Source organism: Stigmatopora nigra, chromosome 10 (assembly GCF_051989575.1).
Source record: "Stigmatopora nigra isolate UIUO_SnigA chromosome 10, RoL_Snig_1.1, whole genome shotgun sequence".
Classification (NCBI taxonomy): domain Eukaryota; kingdom Metazoa; phylum Chordata; class Actinopteri; order Syngnathiformes; family Syngnathidae; genus Stigmatopora; species Stigmatopora nigra.
This window is the reverse complement of record NC_135517.1, coordinates 523,776-542,600: the sequence shown is the minus strand read 5'-3', so window position 1 is coordinate 542,600 and position 18,825 is coordinate 523,776. Positions and strand designations below refer to the sequence as shown.

At 43.4% G+C, this 18,825-nt stretch overlaps 1 protein-coding gene across 1 annotated transcript; it reads left to right on the top strand.

Moving 5' to 3' along the window:
• Positions 1-567: 567 nt before the first annotated feature.
• On the top strand, positions 568-17,361 carry LOC144202603 (immunoglobulin-like and fibronectin type III domain-containing protein 1). The gene is made up of 24 exons (XM_077725439.1): positions 568-680; positions 2,675-2,756; positions 5,657-5,776; positions 5,861-6,003; positions 6,063-6,162; positions 6,238-6,282; positions 6,650-6,686; positions 6,811-7,000; positions 7,071-7,212; positions 7,555-7,833; positions 8,611-8,985; positions 12,452-12,565; positions 13,224-13,348; positions 13,735-13,876; positions 13,948-14,241; positions 14,670-14,966; positions 15,039-15,218; positions 15,279-15,407; positions 15,478-15,786; positions 15,866-15,951; positions 16,102-16,294; positions 16,366-16,662; positions 16,729-17,055; positions 17,168-17,361. Exons 2-24 carry the CDS (start codon positions 2,711-2,713, stop codon positions 17,170-17,172), a joined length of 3,975 nt encoding a protein of 1,324 aa, XP_077581565.1. The 5' UTR covers positions 568-680; positions 2,675-2,710; the 3' UTR covers positions 17,173-17,361.
• Positions 17,362-18,825: the final 1,464 nt, after the last annotated feature.

The window sequence follows — 18,825 nt, the reverse complement described above, 5'->3', positions numbered from 1 at the left end:
CACTACGATAGTTTGAAGAAATGTGTGGTCCCAAAAAAAATATTTTGACAATCCGATCAATGATTTCAAAGTAAAACGTAAAGCCTGTCAACTTTAACTCGAGTTTTCCAGCCAAACTTCAAAAAAACGTCAAAAAGATTGACTTAAAATCAGTTTACTGGCACACATTGATGTCAAATATCAAGTCAAGCAAGGAAAATATATCAAGGTTGCTTTGATAAAGCTAACAAGAAAGAAAATCAACAGTACTATCGTTCATCACCATACTTTTTTGGGAAAATATATCGTCTTATGAAAAAAAATCTTGACAGTCTGATCTTTTCAAACTAAATCAAAAATCCTTTTCACTGCTCTAAAATATCAAATCAGGAGTAAAAAAATATTTCAAAAGTGGCTCCGACTCCGCAAGAAAACCGCCAAACACCTTGAACCGTGTGACAAAACGGGCCGTGTCATTGGGCGCCAGATGCCCAAGCGTCTCTCTCTTTGACCCACCCTCCCCTCGGGGAGGCCGCCCACCCTGGCACGCTCTCCACTAAATACAAAAAAAAAAGTCCAAAGCGCCGGCGAGCACAAGCACAAAGCGCCCAGTTGGAGGATCTACCACGCTGGCAAAATTAGCATCCTAGCTAAAGAAATATAATCATCATTTTAAAAAAGCAGCGAGGACCGCCAACAAGGTAGGTGGCCACGCGCATCGGGACTCCCTTTTTTATTTTACACCACAGGTGTCAAAGTGGTGGCCTGGGGGCCAAATGTGGCCCGCCACATCATTTTGTGCGGTCCAAGAAAGTAAATCACGACTTTGTGTTTTAAAATCAAAATCAAATGAAGGGTATAGATGGATATTAAATTTCCTGATTTTCCCCTTTTTAAATCAATCAGTCGTTTTTTTAATCCATTTTTTTCTGTTTTTAGTTCAAAAGTCATTTTGTAAAATCTAAAATATTTTTTTTAAAAAAAGCTAAAATAAACATTGTTTTAGATCTATAAAAAAATGAATATTCAGGCCTTTTAATCGATAATTGTAATTTTTAATCAATTTTTCTCTGTTTTTGGTTCAAAAATCATTTTGTAAAATCGACAAATATATCAAATAAAAACCTCAAATAAAACTATGTTTTAGAACTATAAAAAATGATTGGGCCACCGATGGCTATTTGGCGTTCCGTCTTAAAATCCCCGTAAAAATCTGGCAACGTTGGCATGGCTTGGGATGAATTTGACGTTTAAAGAAAAAAGTGCATTTCTTAAGAGGCGGGGGGCGCCCTCTCCCCCCCTTGAATGTCACGCTTTCTAATCTGGTAAGTCGCTAGCGGGCGGCGAGAAGCTGCCGGGGTGTCGGAGCCGCGTGAACTTTACGCGCTGGTATCAAATTGATACGTGGCCTTAAGAGACCAGGGTTAGCGTGGGGATAAGATACATCGGGTTTTGTTTTTTTTACCAAAGCGAAAACAAAACAAAACAAGCAGCTGACGCCCAGCACGTCAAGTTGTAACAGCGGGTCAAACATCGTTTTCAATGCCCAACCGGGAGTTCGCCGCCACAAATAACAAAAGTAACAAACTTTTACGGATAGCGCTTTGTCGGGAAATGGTCAAATTCAACAATTTTAAGGCACTTTTAAGTCATACGTGTGAGAAAATACGGTACATTGACGATTGGCAATGCATCTATAGCTGGGGATGACAAACTTTGAAGGATTGGACGTGGGCGGTTCCGCCGCCGCATGATTTTCAGTTCCGTCATAACAATAAAACAAAAGTAACGCCGGGCATAAATCAGCGTGCTGGGCTTTGAAAGCGCAAAGTGTCTGGCAAAGACGCTCAGTCTGCCTGGCACTCTTCATCCGGACAAATAGTTTGTTGGTAAAAAGACGGGCGCCGCCGCCTCAGCAAAAAGGCATAAACGTGTAAAAAGGATGAAAAGAGGCCGCCTGCCAAAGTACGCAAAGTGTGTCTTGTCACAAGCACATTTGCTATTCATCAAACACATTGTCTTCTGCCGCTACAGGCCGACGTTCGACTTAACACGTCGTACATTTGTCCAACTGGATCCCAAATAAAGAAAGCCATCGTATTTTTCGTAATTCCCCGTGTTCAGCTCCATCTAGTGGATGTATAACACAACTTCTAATCACTACAGCGCCACCAAGTAAATGATTTGTCACTTTTTTTCGATTTTGAGCACAGAATGTAGACTTGTAAGTCAAGCTAACTGAAAATAGCGAGCGGCTAAAAGCGACCAATCGCCAATGGAAATCCATCAATACCGTTGGTAACCTTCTCATGACGTACAAAAACATCTGTCCAAAGCTAAAGATAGCCGCAATAACTTTTCAGCGTCATTGTCCCACGGGAAGGTCAGAGTCACTAATGTGGGTCAAAGGTCAAATGTTTTCAGCCATGCTAATAAACAGCGCGTATTAAATGGCAGCTGCTCTTTCTACAAGACGGGACGCCAGAACCATTTTAACAGAGAGAGCTATAAACAATATATATTTTCCAATATTATTCCTTGAGAGACATACTGGCAATTTGAAATACACCGTGCTAACACTCGACCAGTCGACACGATATTCTAGGGATTATTGAACTCTTCTATCGGTAGAGCAAATGAAGGAAATGTATGTTTATTTTAAGTGATTACGGTTGACGATTTATCTTATTTTTAGTGACAGAAGCCTTGGAAATCTTCCAACAGAAAGACCATGGAAAAACCAAAGGCGACCAATCCAACTCCCGCTGGGCAGAAGGGTAAGTATGCCACAAAAAAATGTCAAAATCCTTCTTAATTTTACAGTATAAGCCGAACTTTTAAACATTGTTTCACAGGATCCGATCATGACAGGACTTTTTATTTGATTTACAATTGTCGCCAACCCTTAAAACATTTTTTTACCGTCAGTTAAGACAAATTCATTACGACTGTCCAAGAGGGAAGAAAAATAATAAATGAGGCGTAAATTACCCTTATTAAATTGGCTTTTATCCCAAAAGTTTCGTCTCGCCATCGCAAATGTAGCTAGCTGGAAAGTTAGCTAGCGTTCAAAGCGAAGTCGCGTTCGCCGTTATTTTGTGACTAACCCTTGTGCGTCTGAATATCGTGAGGATTTGTGTGCCTCCTCCCATCCCAGTGCGTCTTTTATTTGTCCAAAATGTTGTCCTACTAAAGTGTCCTGTTCCTCCCTCGTCGCGTGTTAAGTCCACCATTGGGAAGGAAGTCCAGAGGGCGACAAAAAAAGGTAGGCCAGGCGGCGTGGGTGGAAAGTGGCCACCTTAAAACAATTCACTCTGTGTAAGTGCACTGCTATCTTTCGATTGGTCGCACGAACAACGTGGGCTTTGATGGACCGAATGGGTCCTTGGCGAGACTAAAGCTAACGGTTGCTGACGCTGTTTTTTGTTGCTAATGCGATGCTGTAATATTACAAGATATGACTTCATTCTCCTAGTATTGCAATTGTGACCTCATTAAAATTCTGACTTTAATGGCTGACGTTCGCTAAATTAGCAACCCTCGCTAACTATTAATCGTAACAGCTATGAATCTAACACAATCAATATTGGGCCGCCGCGCAAAGGCTTACATTTAAAGGTCGAAATGTATATTTTCTTGAAAATATACAATATCCTTTTGCCGCATGATTGGTCTCTGTGCTAAGACAACGTGTACTCAATGCTAACATGACTTTGCCGCAATGCTGTACTCCCATCCACCATGACTGACTAAAATAGAGTACTACAGTACCAACCATCATTTACATATGAAATATGATCACAAGTATACACCAAAATACCTTAGCTTAGCTAACGTCAAAATCTAAAAATGTAGTACAAAGTGGACGGCTTTCGGCTTTGGTAGAACGGGCTCTTGCCGCCATCTAGAGGACGAACATGGTATTACCTCTCCCATACTAACAGTCGCAGAGGGAACTATCACAGCGGTTTCATATATTTTTATATCTATTTATTTTGAGACATTAAAAAATCATTTCCTAATAATTTTCTCACATTTCCTCATAGTTCCATATAAAATTAGAACATTTGACAGTTTTCAAAGGGTTTAATTGTCTGAGGACCGTGGTACCAATGAGTGAATTTACATATAAAGTACACCACTACTTCCGAAATTTTCAAGTTAGGAAAAGCTGTGTGGAACAAATACATTTTGTAAGATGAGGTACAACTGTAGTGATTAATTACAGTAATAAATACTAGCCTGCAAAACATTTACTGATAGGCCCGTAAAAAAATACATGCTACTACATGTGTAATTGGTTACTACTTTGCGAAAATGTACTCAATACGGATTAATAGTGAAAAGCGAGGGATTACTATAGAAGTGACATGGTATAATATCCCACAGCACACACTCATCTATTAACAAATCTCAGCTGGGATTTGTTACATTGTGCTTTATTTTAACTAGCGTTAAAATGAATAAAAAGGCACTTGACAAGTCAAGATTTTTCTAGAATAGCCCAACTAAGCAGGAGAAATACTGCACCGACGGTATTTGGGAAATCTGCCGTCAGCCTTACAAAGTGAATTGCCGGCGATGATGGGATGGCGCCGTCGGGAAGGTCATTAACGCGGACTGCCGTTGCTTTTTTTTTGTACGCAACAAAAGGCCAAAGTGCCGTGCCATTGGCCAGAAAATTCAATGCTTACAAACGTTGATTTGCCCTCTTTTGTTAATCTTGGAGATTTGACAAGCTCAAAATGGCGGCGTCTTACGGTAGCGCTATAGCTTTCCTGCAGATGAAATGCTAATTAGTGTAATTCCGTAATAAGGCTCAACGTTTGGCGTTGCCACTCACAAATGTTTACGTAGCGCCCCAGACTATTTCTCTACTGTTTAAAAGCCCTCGGCCATCTTTTTTTTCCTGAACGTGGCTTTAAATTTGGAATTTCCACAAATGAAGCTACAATGTACTTTAAAGCTATTTTCAATTGACTTTTAAATGGCGGATATCCATATTGAAATGGCAGTGTCGGTAGTGGAAAGTTATTTAAATGCTAATGTTAGCCAGGGAGTTTTAGCCCTTAGTTGATTGAAAATGAGTCCCTTGGACTCCATGTCCTTGAAATTGAGGCAAAAAGGGAAACCTCCAAATTCAAGTCGTTTAAATGCTATGAAATTTAATTAAATGTGCTGTACAGTGTTGTTAGGGGCACAATCATTGCTTATTTCTCATGCCACAAAAATCCACAGCAAGTGCCCAGCTAGAGAGACCAAAAGAATAATAATAATAATGATGAAGTATGGTGCCCTAATCTGTAGGATGAAACCCATAAAGGCGCCAAAATTAACAGGAAATAAGGCAGATAGAGGCCCAATAATGCCTCGAAATCTAAATCAGATCCAACTGCATTGTACTTAGTAGAAATAAGTATAAGTTTTATTCGGGAAAAATATATATTTTTAAATAAGTTGGAAATTCAATGATCGATTGGTCCTACAACTTTCTCGTCTATCCCAAACTTTTACGTGACGGGTGTAAATCTCTTGTTACCACTCGGACTGAAATTGACGTCCAGTCCCGGTCAACACGGATTGGACGCCTGTTGGGATATAGCTTGGACTAATAGACCACGACACATTCTTAGCCAATGGCGGTGAATAATTGCAAAAACGTTTGCCGTTGTAATAGCCATCAAGAAAAAGTCCAAAGTTCCGGGAGTCATGATAACCCAATTTGTGGAGAAACTTCCCGAGGGAACCACCACCCCGGATTTCTCCCGCAAACCCATCGCCATCACTATTCAAGAAGGTGACTTCCCGGAAAAAAAAAAAACGTCTCCATCTCACTTCCTATCTTTTAATTCTTAATTCCTGTATATTTCTGTTTCAAAAGGCAAAAGCACTTTGTTCAAAGCCATCGTGGTGGGGAATCCCAAACCCGTGGTCACGTGGACCCGGGCCGGAGGCCAAATCGTTTTTCACCCAGACACCTGCCGGCAAAATTACAACGAATCGTCCCACGAGCACACTTTGGAGGTAAGACAAAGCATGCAAAACCACGTGTGGTCATTCTAAAAACTCTGGCGGTGGTCCAGTTCCCCAAGGTGGTCCCAGAGGATGCCGACACCTACAAGTGCTACGCCACCAACGAGTACGGACGAGCCATTTGCACCGCGCTCCTCAACGTCATCGAAGGTATTTTGTCCGTCACCGAGTCCGACTTCTAAAAACGAGGGTGAAGATATAACAGTCTTTGTTTTGGATTGACAGTGGGCTTCTCCAAAACCAAGGAACTGCAAAAGACGTACGGCGACGGTAAGGACAAGCGAACAAGAATGGCTTTCGTATGAAAAACGCCGGTTGGCTAGCTTACGATCGGAGTTGCTTTCTCGCCCCAAAAATCAACGAAAATGGTCCAAAAGTGAACGGGAAATGGCCCAAAAAGTCGAACCGACTCCAAATCTACAGCTAATGACTAAAAAATGTGCAGAAATAACCAAAAAGTGAAGGAGATTGTGCGTGATGTCATTGGTACGAAAGGAAATAGGATCAAATATTGACTTATTTCAATTTTGCCCTATTATCCATATTTTAGCATTTTAACAAATTATGGCACTGGGTGTTTTCTATATTTTCTGTATTCATGACTACAAAAGAATTCTATTTATTTCCCACCGGACAGAAATCCCAGATTTCCTTCGAAAAAAGCTTAAAAAACGGTAAGTCCATCTGACGCAAATCTTAGCTCGAATGTTACTCAAAAAAACATGTTTGTTTTGCCGTTCACCTTCAAATACTTGATCGTCTTTTGAGCAAAGTGTTAAAAGCGGGTTTTTCCGACAGAGTGTTCCCGGTCGGAGGCCAAGAAGACAAAGGGCCGATTCCCGAAGAAAAGATTTTGGAAATCCTGATGAACGCCGACAAGAAAGACTACGAGCGCATCTGCATGGAGTACGGCTTCACCAATTTCCGCGGCATGTTGAAGAGGCTCAAACAAATGAAGCAAGAGGAAGAAGACTATGACGACGCCGAGGTATGCCGGCCTTAAAATCTTGCTCATCGTGAGAAGCGTTTTACCAAATAGCATTTGACCAAAATGTCAGGACGAGGAAACGACGGTCCCGGAAAGACGAGAATACGAAGACGTGAAACCTCCTCCCAAGGTAGCCAAAGCTAGCAAAAAATACCGTGCCGAGATCGACTCTGTGCAAGTGGAACGGGGGGGAACCAGTCTTGACATTGAAGGTAGGCCATCACAAATGTCAATATATTTATGAAACCGTAATTTTCTTTCAAAATAGACTGGGTGGGCGCCTTACAATCCATTCCCAGGGACTACGGTCCTGCACAATATTGCCCAAACGATCTAAAAACGATATAAAACGTTCTATCAATGCTATAATTGGCCACAAGATGTCCTATCAAAATTAGATTTCACATGGATATTTGTTTTTAATACAGATGTCCATTTTGGTGTCTTTTTGTATAAAAATCGGAATGGAAATAAGAAAAGTGACGATACATTACGCATTTGGACAAAAGAAAACTGGTTTTATCTGAAAAGATGCCGTTTCGGTCATTTTTCAGAAGCCAACGTCGACTTTGCCGTAAAAATCCGAGAGGCCGAGGCGACGGAAGAAAGAAAGGAGGACGCCATTTTTACGTGCGTCTTGGCCGAGCCTCTGGACCAGGTCCAATGGGTGGGCAAGGACGGCCCCCTGACCGACGGAGAAAAGTTTCAGATCGGCGTTTCGCGAGACAAGCTGACCCACCAGCTGATTGTACGAGACTGCTCGCCGCCAGACACCGGCGTCTACGCCGCGGTGGCGGGAGACAAGTACTGCAGCGCCCGGCTGATCGTGGGAGGTGAGAAATGGGACACGTATCGTTCTTTTTGCTAATCTATGCTAGTCAAAAAATACTTTTCAGACTATTTAATGGGAATTTTAACAGAGCACACTTGTTGATTTCTTACAGAATCTCGCATCAAACGCAAAATACATACACAAGAAATATAAACATTTGAATGGTAGGGTCTTCTTACCGTCATTTGTTGATCTTGCGCTTGTTTGGGATTTATTATTATTTTAGCTCAAAAGCTAATTCCTCATTTTCCACAATTCTTAAGTCTTTGCTGAATTGTAATGCCTCCTTGCTCAACATTTTCCACAATCTTTAACTCTTTGCTGTAAAGAAAGAAAAAGGACATTAATTATGTTTCTTCTTTATATATATATATATAATACCATACTATATTTTATCAAAATAGAATCCAGGCAATTAGAATTCTCTTTTAACTTCGTTTTCCGTGCCTAAGTCAAAATATAGAATCAATTCCCAGAAAATTGAAACTACTTAACATCCTAGTTTTACAAAAAATAAAAGAACTATTGAAATATAAAAGAGACAGCCACGACTCCAATGTGTATTTAAAAAGACTATGTAAATATCGAGTGCAACTAAAAGCAGTAAATCGGAAAACTGAAGAAGAATCTTCACATACATGGGAAAAAACGCCTATTCTTTTTAAAAAAACAAAAGAACGAAACGAAAACTTTTAGAAACGAAAGTTTGCATAAAAATGAAGACTCCCAGAGCTTTGGATTGCCAGGTAAACTCTCCCAATACTTTTGAATCCCCCAGCGACTAAAGAAAGCGTCCAAGAGCAAGCGCCTCCGAAAAGCATCCCCCAAGACCGGGATTTGCCCAAGGTGGCCCAGGAGAAGCCAGAACGCCAACAAAAAGAAACGGGGGAGAAGCTAAAGATGGCCGAAAAGGCTCCAGCGCTCCCTGTCGAGGAACCCCCGCGGCGGGTGGAGGCGCCGGCGTTGGCTAAAAAGCAAGCCGTCCCGGCCAAGGCCAAAGTCGCCGCCCCCAGGAAAGAAATGGCGGAAGCCAAAGTGACGGAGGAGCCTTCCCAAGCTCCTGTGGAAGAAGATGAAGACGTTGGGGAATGTTCTTTATTCATAGATTCGCAAGAGAAAGTTGAAGCCACGAGTGGAGAAGAGATCATTCAAGGTAGGTGGGATGGTAAGATTTCATTACTTTTGCTTTTTTCTGGCCAAAACGTTCCAAACGGTGACCAAACGTGGGTTTAATACCCACAAAAAAGTCCAATTTCCAATGGCACGCACATTAAAAAGAACATATGGTATAATAAACCAAGATTTCCGGCTACAAAATCACAAAGTCGAGGAAGATTGTTGCTGTTTTGACCTTTTTTTAAGGACAAAAAATAAAAAATAATCATCTCTGTCATCCCTGTAATTAGTAAAAAGAAATTATGCGACAAATTTGCTTCGTCACACCATTTAAAGTGTTTACAATGTCTATAAAAAAGGATTTAAATTGTAAATATACTGGGCTTTTCAATACAAAGCTTTTATTCCTATTGAAAAAGACAAAAAACTTAATAGTCTCCAATTTAGAGGATGGACGCCCCATAAAAATATATTTTTTTCATACATACCTTATACACACATTTTTTGTGTTTTGGCCATTTTTGGATGGCGTCTAATCCATGTTTTTCCTCTTCAACTCATTCTTGACCGTCTACCGACATCCACCAAGATGTATTTTTATGGACTTTGACCTAAGGCGGGGTAGAAAAAGAAAATCCATTTTTTATTTGTTTTCACACACGGAGCAAAAATATGAGCTGACCAGGGTCAAAAAATTGGGACCATTTTTTACTATTGCTATATGATATTAGCCCTATTTTTGTATTTCCTTCAGGTGAAATGTTGCTGTTGTAGTTTTGTTTTTCTTGTTCTATGCCTTATTTGTGTTTTGTTTCATGTTTAACCGTGTCTGCTTTTTTCATGGATTTGCAGCGTTACCCTTGAAGACAATCCATGTCCTAAAAAGTGGCGGCTGGTGATTTAAAAAAAGAAAAAAAAACAATTTTAGGGGAAGGTCGCACTGGCAGAGGCGCTACATAACGACCCGGGAAACTCATTTGAAAAAAAAAAAAAAAAAAAGAGCCCTGACAATTGTCAGAATATGAAAGGACACCAAGGAAAGCCGATTAAAGTAAAGATTACAAAAACAAATATCACTTGAAAGTGTTCCGTAAATGAGCAGCTAACCTAGCCTTGCTAGATAATAATTTCTAAGGGAGATATCAACTATGAAATACACAGTGGAAAAGTGGTTAGCATGTTGGCCTCGCAGTCCTGGGGACAAGGGTTCGATCCTAGAATGGAGTTTGCATGGTCTCCCCAGGGTTGCCTTTGTGGGTTTTCTCCCACATCCCCAAAAACACGCATGCTAGGCTTATTGTAAGCTAAATTGCGATTGGCTGGCCACCCATTCAGGGTGTAGTGGTTGTAACAAAATCCCTATATACATCCACTAGATGGAGCTGTAAGTAACTAGAGATAATTTTATTCAACGATTACCCGATATTGATCCATTTTAGTCTTTTAGTTGCGCCTTATAGTGCAGAAATCCGGTCAAGTGTGTACTTTCCCCCTAAAATTTTGACAAGCCGCCACTGGTCCTTATTTTTTTTAAAGTCATTTTTATCTTGAACTAAGAAGAAGACATCAATCAAGTGTGTCACAACGTTGATTGATGTTTTCCCCCAAAAAATGACGCTAAATTAAAAACCGGAACGGCCGCTGACTTTTCACTTGCAACTTGGGAGGTAAGTAGTACAAAGTGTGTGTGCCTGTCAGTCAAAGTGTGCATTAATAACAAGATATGAGAGCAAATACCAACCTTTCACGTTTATGCGTAGACGATTCATTCACGCAATGACGGCCGTACAATTGACGTGGGATCGAGCCATTTGGATTGGGAGTCAAACTGGTTTGAAAGCCATGAGTCCATTTCAGCCGTCACACCTGAAATGTCAATCACAGTGAAAGGGTTCATGATTACCAATGGGAAAGTCAAGGGGAAAAAAAAATATATGGTCGCAACCCAAATTGCAGAAACCTAACGAAAATTGGGATTCCATAAATTGCATACTGGAATGAAAAGGTCGAGTTAAAGGCAGCCCCGTCAATTTAGAACCCGGATAAACTGCCGCCCGTGGCTATAAAGTTGATTTGAGAGGCCCCGTGTGATTTCAAGACACTTTCGTTAAAAGTCAATGGCTCGCTTTGGAGAATCGATGTTTTTTTTTTTAAATGGCTCTTGCGCTTTATGCCCGTTTTACAAACATCTCGTTAAAAGCGCCGCCATTTTTTCACAAAGCCGCCCGTGTATTATTGCCACTAGGAAAGGAGGAAAGGGAAAAGTCTGCGGCAAAACCAATGCCTCCCAAAGCCAAAATGGCGGAGCCCAAAGACGTCGCTGTCGGTAAGAAACCGAAAAAAGTCTAAAATGAAGAGATAAGCTTTTTGGAAATATTTGATCATTTTTATTGGAGAGAAGAGTCTTTTACGATGGCTGGTCAGAAAGCTTTTTTGATAACGATATTATTCATCAATAGGCAAGAAGGAAGGCTCGGAAATGGCTAAAGTCAAAATCCCAAAAGAACAAATTCCCCAAGTCAAATTGGCGGACGAGGAAGACGCTGTTGTGGGTAAGAAATGCTGCAGATAAAAAACTGGGGAATTAAAGAGGGGTGAATATTCATAGCTCAGTCGACAGCAGAGACGATGGCGAATAGTTTTGGCGTGGAATACGTTGATATTCTGGATAAAAGTGCCATTTATTATCACTAATAGGAAATGAAAACGGTGAGGAAACGGCCGAGCCAAAGAGTGAAAAGTCTGAGGCTCTTGAAAAGCGTCCCAAAGAAATAATTGCGGACGGCAAAGACGCTGACGTTGGTAAGACATTCCCCCAGATCATTTCAAGGCAATGGCATTTCTAAAGGTTGTTTCTAAAGTCCATTTTCATTGAATGATCACAAAAGCCTCATATCAACAGTGTCCTGTTTGTCAAGTATAAAAATTTGTATTTGTGCTTTTGTGGCCATTTTTAGTCTCAAAAGCAATCTGCATTTAAGCATGGACGATGTGAAATAGCTCTGTGTGTACTTGTGTGTGTGGAATGAAGTATATTTTTGCAATTATCGGCCACATGTAGAAAAGGCTAATTAAGTTGGATAGCACAATTCTATGCAAGCTAATTCAATGTTCTTGTAATCACATGACATTAGCAAGGGACCATGAAAACAAAAGCTAATAACCTTTCCAATCAGGAAAAAAAACAACCCAATTTAGACAAAGACAAACAATATAAAACAAGATAGAAATAGAACTTTAAAAGAAATAATAATCTGCTATTAAATCCGACCTGGATTTGAAGGCAGGCCACCACAATAGAAGCAAAATACAATTCCCTCCTTTTTGAGTACACAGTTGGTTTCTGTCCATTTTTCCCCCGACTTTTGTTACGCTTTGATATAAACACAAATCCCACAGTTATTCCTGACCATTTTTCCACTTTTGTTACGCTTTGATAAAAACTCAAAAGCCGGCGGCAAAAAATAATAATGCTCTGCCATACCGACACCTGACTGACACAGGAAGTCAAAAAGCGATGGAGATGGAAGAGGAAGATGAGGAAGAAGAAGAAGAAGCCACGACGGTGAAACGGGTCCGAGTCAGGCAAGGCCCGCTGATCGAGGACACCACCATCGGTAAGACGCCGTTCATATCCGCCGCATGTCAAAATACTTTTGGATTTTAATGAGGAAGTCATTTGGCAAAAAGAATGACTTTTAACGACTTTTGTGGCCGGGCTTTTCCTTTCAGTGTGTGTGTGTCCAAAGTCGACTGGAAGAAATGACCTTTTCCAGTCATTGTTTCTTGACAGGAGTGCCTTGATTTCACCTTTGAGTGCCTTGAGGATATGCTAATCCAATGGGATGCACTCGCGAGAGGGCACCCCGCCAGGGAACCCCTCGCCATGCATCTGCGTCTTAATTAGCCCTCCGATGACCAGAGGTAACGTATTGTCTGACGGACGCATGTGCGTGTTTGTGTGTGTTTTGCTCGACGTTTTTGCTACGTGTGCTTTCATGTTAGCTAACCATCCCGCTTGCTTCCCGCCTCTTCGTCAGCGCGTCGAGGGTAATTACTCAAACGAACCCGAAAAGGCTATTTTGCGTGGCGTCAAGAGACATTTTTGAAGGGCGGAGCCTACTCGGTCATAGCGTAGAATCTCGGTTCGGACGTTTGTAGGAACAAAATTAAAAAGCGATTGAAGGTGAGTGAGTTACAATGTCAACCGGTGCGGAAGGGGAGGTTGGCGAATATCGGAGGGCGTGGCTAACCTGTCGGTGGATCGGTCCTCAGATCCGGGTGTCCACTTCCACGTGGGACTGTCCGACTGCAAAGCCATCATCGGGGAAGACGCGGAACTGGTGTGCAAACTCAGCAGCGAGGATTGTGAGGGGATCTGGTACAAAGATGGAGAAGAGGTAAACAAATGCACACTCGGTTAAGGTTGCATATTCTCAAGACCAAGCAAAAAGGCATATTCAAAATGGTCAGGCTGCTCTTCTTTTGAAATATTACGTATTAATAGACCACCTTGGGACTTTTTGTTCACAATATCCAAATGGTCATAAAACTTTTTTGTCAAAAACAAAGCCCAATCAAAGTAAATAACAGTTCAAGTAACGTTTAAATCAAGTCATACCAAAGCACTACTCAAACATTCAAAATGCTCCATTAGTTAGTTTGTTTTTGGTGCGAAAGCCTCGGTAAAAGATCTTTACACAAAAAAACCCCAAGAATTTGAATAATAAACAGGATTAGGCTGGTTCTCGGACCCTTGTGCTCAGGTCAATACGTTTGTTTCCAGATCAAGTCGAACGAGGGAATGACCATTCTGAAAGAAGGGAGCTACCATAAGCTCCAACTGCACAAAGTCCCGGAAGAATTTGCCGGCAAATATAAATTCGAAGCAGATGGACGAAAGACCGAAGCCACGGTGGTCGTGGAAGGCAAGTGCAACAGAGCGGGCCATATTCAAAATACTCCACTTTCCGTGACAATTCTATTTTTCTCTCCTCAGATCCGCCACGCTTTGACCCAGAGGAACTAAAAACCTTTCTGGCTCCCGTCACGGTGAAAAAGGGTTACAAAGCCACCTTCAAGCTGGCCTACGTGGGACGCCTGCCCATCAAAGCGCAGTGGTTCCTGGAGGGCCAAGAGCTCTCGGAGGAGGCCAACGTCAAGCTGGAGATGTCGGAGGGATCCACGCGCCTGCTTCTCATCAAACTCCAGCGCAAGGACAGCGGGGAGGTCAAGTTGAAGTTGAAAAATGAGTTTGGGATTGCCGAGGCCCTCACGCAACTCGTCGTTTTGGGTGCGTTTAGTGCCGCCGTTCGAACCCCCAAATTCTAGTGCCAAAAATTATGTCCACTTTGTCTTCAAATTGGAATTGAGCTTATGCCTAGTTTAGAATTAATATAAAGCGTTTCACCAGTCAAAAAGTACAAAAAGGCAACAGAAGGTTTCTCGTTTGCCCACTTTGACTTAGAATCTAAATACAAATGTATATTTCTTAAATATATTGACAGTCAACGGCTTAAAAAGGGTAAGATTTTCCTGGTCCTAGAAAAAAAGTCCTTAAAGTCTAAAAAGCTTTAAAATAAACAAATAAAATGACCATTGCTATTAAGATGCAGTTTTAATGAAAACTGCAACTACAATGTGGCCGGCAACGAAAGTGACTTTCTGGAGTATGTGCTGTATTTTCAAACATGTCCGAAAATCCATTGTATCCTTTCTCAGATAAACCCAGTCCCCCGATGGGCCCCATAGAGATCGCGGAAGCATCGTCCTCGGCCATCGAGATCAAGTGGCGGCCGCCAAAAGACGCCGGCGGCTGCCAGATAGCCAATTATATCCTGGAGCGCCAACAGGTGGGGCGCAACACCTGGAAGAAGGTGGGGCCCATCGGTCCTCTGGCCAAATACAGGGACCCCGACGTGGACCACGGCCGCAGGTACTGCTACCGCATCAGGGTGGAAACTCTAATGGGTACCAGTGAGGTGATGGAAACCGAAGACATTCAAGCCGGGACCAAAGGTAAGTCCTTCACACACTGATTGAAAACCGGACTACGAGTCTCACAGGGTGGGTTATCATTTTCTTACACAGCTTACCCTGGCCCCCCATCTCCCCCAAAAGTGGTGAGCGCCTTCAAGGACTGCATTAACCTCTCCTGGTCTCCCCCCTCCAACACGGGAGGGACCAGCATCGTGGGTTACAACCTGGAAAAGCGCAAAAAGGGAAGCAATTTGTGGGGTCAAGTCAACCCGCCGGAGGAACTGATCCGAGGTAAGTGGAGCGACGTTTGGAAATCGCCGTCTGAACGCCCAGTTTTGACACCTCCCGCAGCCAAAGCCTACGCGGTCAAAGACGTGGTGGAGGGCATGGAATACGAATTCCGCTTGTCGGCGATCAACAACTCCGGAGCGGGCGAGTTCAGCACGCCTTCCGACTTTGTCTTTGCCAGAGACCCCAAAAGTAAGTAAAAAAATGAAGGTCTACTATTGGGGTCAGCGTGCAAACTCTTTGGCTTTGAATCGTTGGGCAGAACCTCCCGGAAAGGTCATCGATTTAAAGGTGACCGACTCCAGCTACACCACCCTGTGCTTGGCTTGGGCCAAACCCAAAGAGATTGAAGGCGTGGAGGACGAAGCCAAGGGATACTTTGTGGAGATCCGGCCGGCGGAAAACACGGAATGGACCCGTTGCAGTACCACCTCCGTCACCACCAATTTCTACACGGTGAAAAACATGAAATCGTTGGGCATGTACTGGCTGAGAGTCATCGCCGTCAACGACGGGGGGGAAGGAGCGCCTAAGGAACTGGACAACTATGTCCTGGCCATGCCGCCCCCCGGTGAGGAGCCTTGCTTTTAACGCCTGAAACCAGGCAAAGGGAGAAAATGAAACACAACCATTTTCTTTTGTCTCCCCAGTCAGACCACGCTTCACCGACACCAAAATCAAGAGTTTCATGGTGGTGCGAGCCGGTAATTCGGCCAGATTTACCATGAATTTTGAGGTGAGCATATGCTTCATTTCTAGCAATTGCAGTTTTAAGACCCAAATCCAAGTTGTCTGAGATTTAGGGGCTCCAAAAAATGGGCCTGGGTCAATCAGAAAAATATATGTTCGGGACACCCCTACCGACAAATCATTTTGAAAACCCTAGGCCTCCCCTTGGCCCGAAGTGACGTGGCTAAAGGACGATGTACCGGTGGGTAAAAAAGTGACCGTTAGCAACGCGGAAGGGACCTCGCAGCTCTTGATCCCTTCTTCCGAGCGCTCCGACTCTGGCGTCTACACCATCGTGGTCAAGAACATCGTTGGCCAGGAAACCTTCAGTATTGAAATAAGAGTTACGGGTGAGTCGTCCATTTTGAAAATGCAAAATAAGTGACCTTTGAAAAACGGCATTTCCGATCCACGTTTCCAGACGAGCCAAAACCTCCCGGCCCGGTGGAGATCGAGGAACACGTGCCCGGCACGGTGACCGTTTGCTGGCAGCCTTCGCCGGACGAGAAACGCGACGACAGGTTGCATTACATGGTGATGAAGAGAGACTCCAGCAAGCGAACGTGGAACACGGTGGCCGACCGCATCTTCAACAACAAGTTCACGGCCTGCAACATCATGGCGGGCAGAGAGTACCACTTCCGCGTCTACGCCAAGAACGACATGGGCTCCTCCAAACCCTCCGAATCGCCCAAATGGCTCATATCCAACAAGAAAGGTGGGTTGTCCGCCCACGGTACGGGTTCCAGAAAAGGAGCTAATTCGGACGGACCGTTTCTTCCAGAAAAGTTCACGTTGAAGATGCCCCGGTCCAAGACCTGCGATCTCCAGTGCCCCCCCAGGTTCCTGGTACCCCTGAAGATGCACACGGCTCCCCAGGGATACGAATGCTACATGAGTTGCGCTTTGAAGGGCGACCCCAAGCCCCACGTCACCTGGCTTCGCAACAACGTTAGCCTGAACACCAACACCAACTACTACATCTCCAACACGTGCGGCGTCTGCTCCCTGCTCATCCTGAGGGTGGGCGCCAAGGACACGGGAGAGTACAAGGTGGTGGCGGAAAACCCCATCGGGAGAGCCGAATGCTCCACCAAGTTGACCGTGAGGGGTGAGATCTTACTACCGGGGGAGATGTCCGCAAATGAGTTTGACACCCATGTTTATACGGCTTTGTTGTCTAAAAAGTCATGCAAAATTACCCGTTTTTTTGTGTGTTCCAGACTAAGAAGACGGAACACTAGAGACGAAAGCCGCCATTAGCATGAAAATGATTGCTGCTGCTACAACCGCATGTCCTTCGAATTTTCCCCTCACCGTGTCATAAAATGTATCAAGAAATGGCAACTTTTCCAACACAGACAAAACTCTGCTTTGTATAATTCTCCTGTTTTGTAAAAGGTTGGATCCCTTGGCTTCCTGCAATCACTCCAAAAAATAAACTTGCTTCAAAGACCATGTTGACCAGTTGATTTTGGGGCATTTGTGGGACACTTACTGGTTGTTCATTTTGAATTGAATTCTGCACCATCACTCACGTTGTGCAGCAAGATAATAGAGCCATTGGGATACGCATCATGTTCGTTGAAAACCACTTTGAGGCCCTCTGGGGGGGGTGACAAGAGGGATCCCAGCTGACATGGATGAGACCCCATATTACCTGGACATGAAATCCAGCAAGACGCTCCACTTCAAGGGAGAGAGAGGAGTTGGATACAGGTTCCAATCCGAGTCTTTGTCCGAATAGTGACTACTTACTGCTGAATAAAATCTGACTTGGAATTTTAATGAACTTAAGTACCTATCGTTATGCCCCCATGAACACCATACAAATCTTGCCAAAAAAGCAGTGTTGCCGTTTAATATACTAAATATATTACATGGCGCAAAAAACGGGAGTCTCAAAAAAGCAAAAATCATTTCATATACCCAGCTATATTCAACAGCATAATACGTACGGTAGGTTTGAAAAGCAAAGGGTACGGTTTCCTCTACAAAGTATTCTCTGCCACTCTCGGCATCGAGTTAGCGACGACATATCGTTGGCGGGGAAAGAGGAGTAGAGAAAACTCCAATGGAAAAAAGCACAAGATGCAAAAGAACTTTCGGCAAGTGGGATTTTCTACCTTGGCTTACAGCACAATTTTTTAGGGCAAATGTGTACTGTAAACCAGCAGTCTCATCCCAAGTATCAGTTGGTGACATTCCTAAAGGCAATTGCCATTTCTGAACAATGCCAACCTAGAATGTCACTTTTAGCATCCCTAAACATAAAAGAATCTGTCAGGGTAATCATACAAAAAAAAACTGGTGCCAGTGCTGGCACAAACGTAAAGAACGTCGGAATAGACTGCAGCTAAAATTGCGCCCGAATATTTCAAGCTAACGATTACTGTAATGGTGCTCCATTATGGACGCTTCCTATTTTCTTTCCTCCAGGAACATTTTCTTTCAATGCGCCGGCCTCAAAGGACTGCAGTTTCCAGGCCGCCCCCGCCTTCTCCGTTCCGTTAAAAATGCGCCAAAGCGCGGAAAGCTACGAGGGCTACATGAGCTGCACGGGCAATCGCAAACCATGGCCATCCTCAAGGTGGGGCCCAAGGACAGTACGTGGTCATGGCGGAAGACGCTCTCAAAATACACGACGGTGCTTGGCGCTGGGTACGGCCGTGTCATTTTGGAAGGCCGCAATAACCACCGGGGCGGCCAGCAGTCACGCTGTCCACGCGGCCAACGAATGACTGGGAGCGTGTAAGGAAATCCGCTAGGCGAGCGCAAGAGATATGCTGAGCGCATTCTTCATTGTCCAAAGGCAGCGACCACACTTGTTGCCACTATTCATAAAATCCAGCGAGAGGGAAAAAAAAACGAATCATGCGCT

Bases quoted from the DNA above. Each gene is read 5' to 3' on its own strand.
- LOC144202603 (XM_077725439.1), top strand. From the start codon at position 2,711: ATGGAAAAACCAAAGGCGACCAATCCAACTCCCGCTGGGCAGAAGG. The intron at 14,967-15,038 runs GTAAGTCCTTCA...TTTCTTACACAG, and splicing joins CATTCAAGCCGGGACCAAAG to CTTACCCTGGCCCCCCATCT. The intron at 16,295-16,365 runs GTGAGTCGTCCA...CCACGTTTCCAG, and splicing joins TATTGAAATAAGAGTTACGG to ACGAGCCAAAACCTCCCGGC.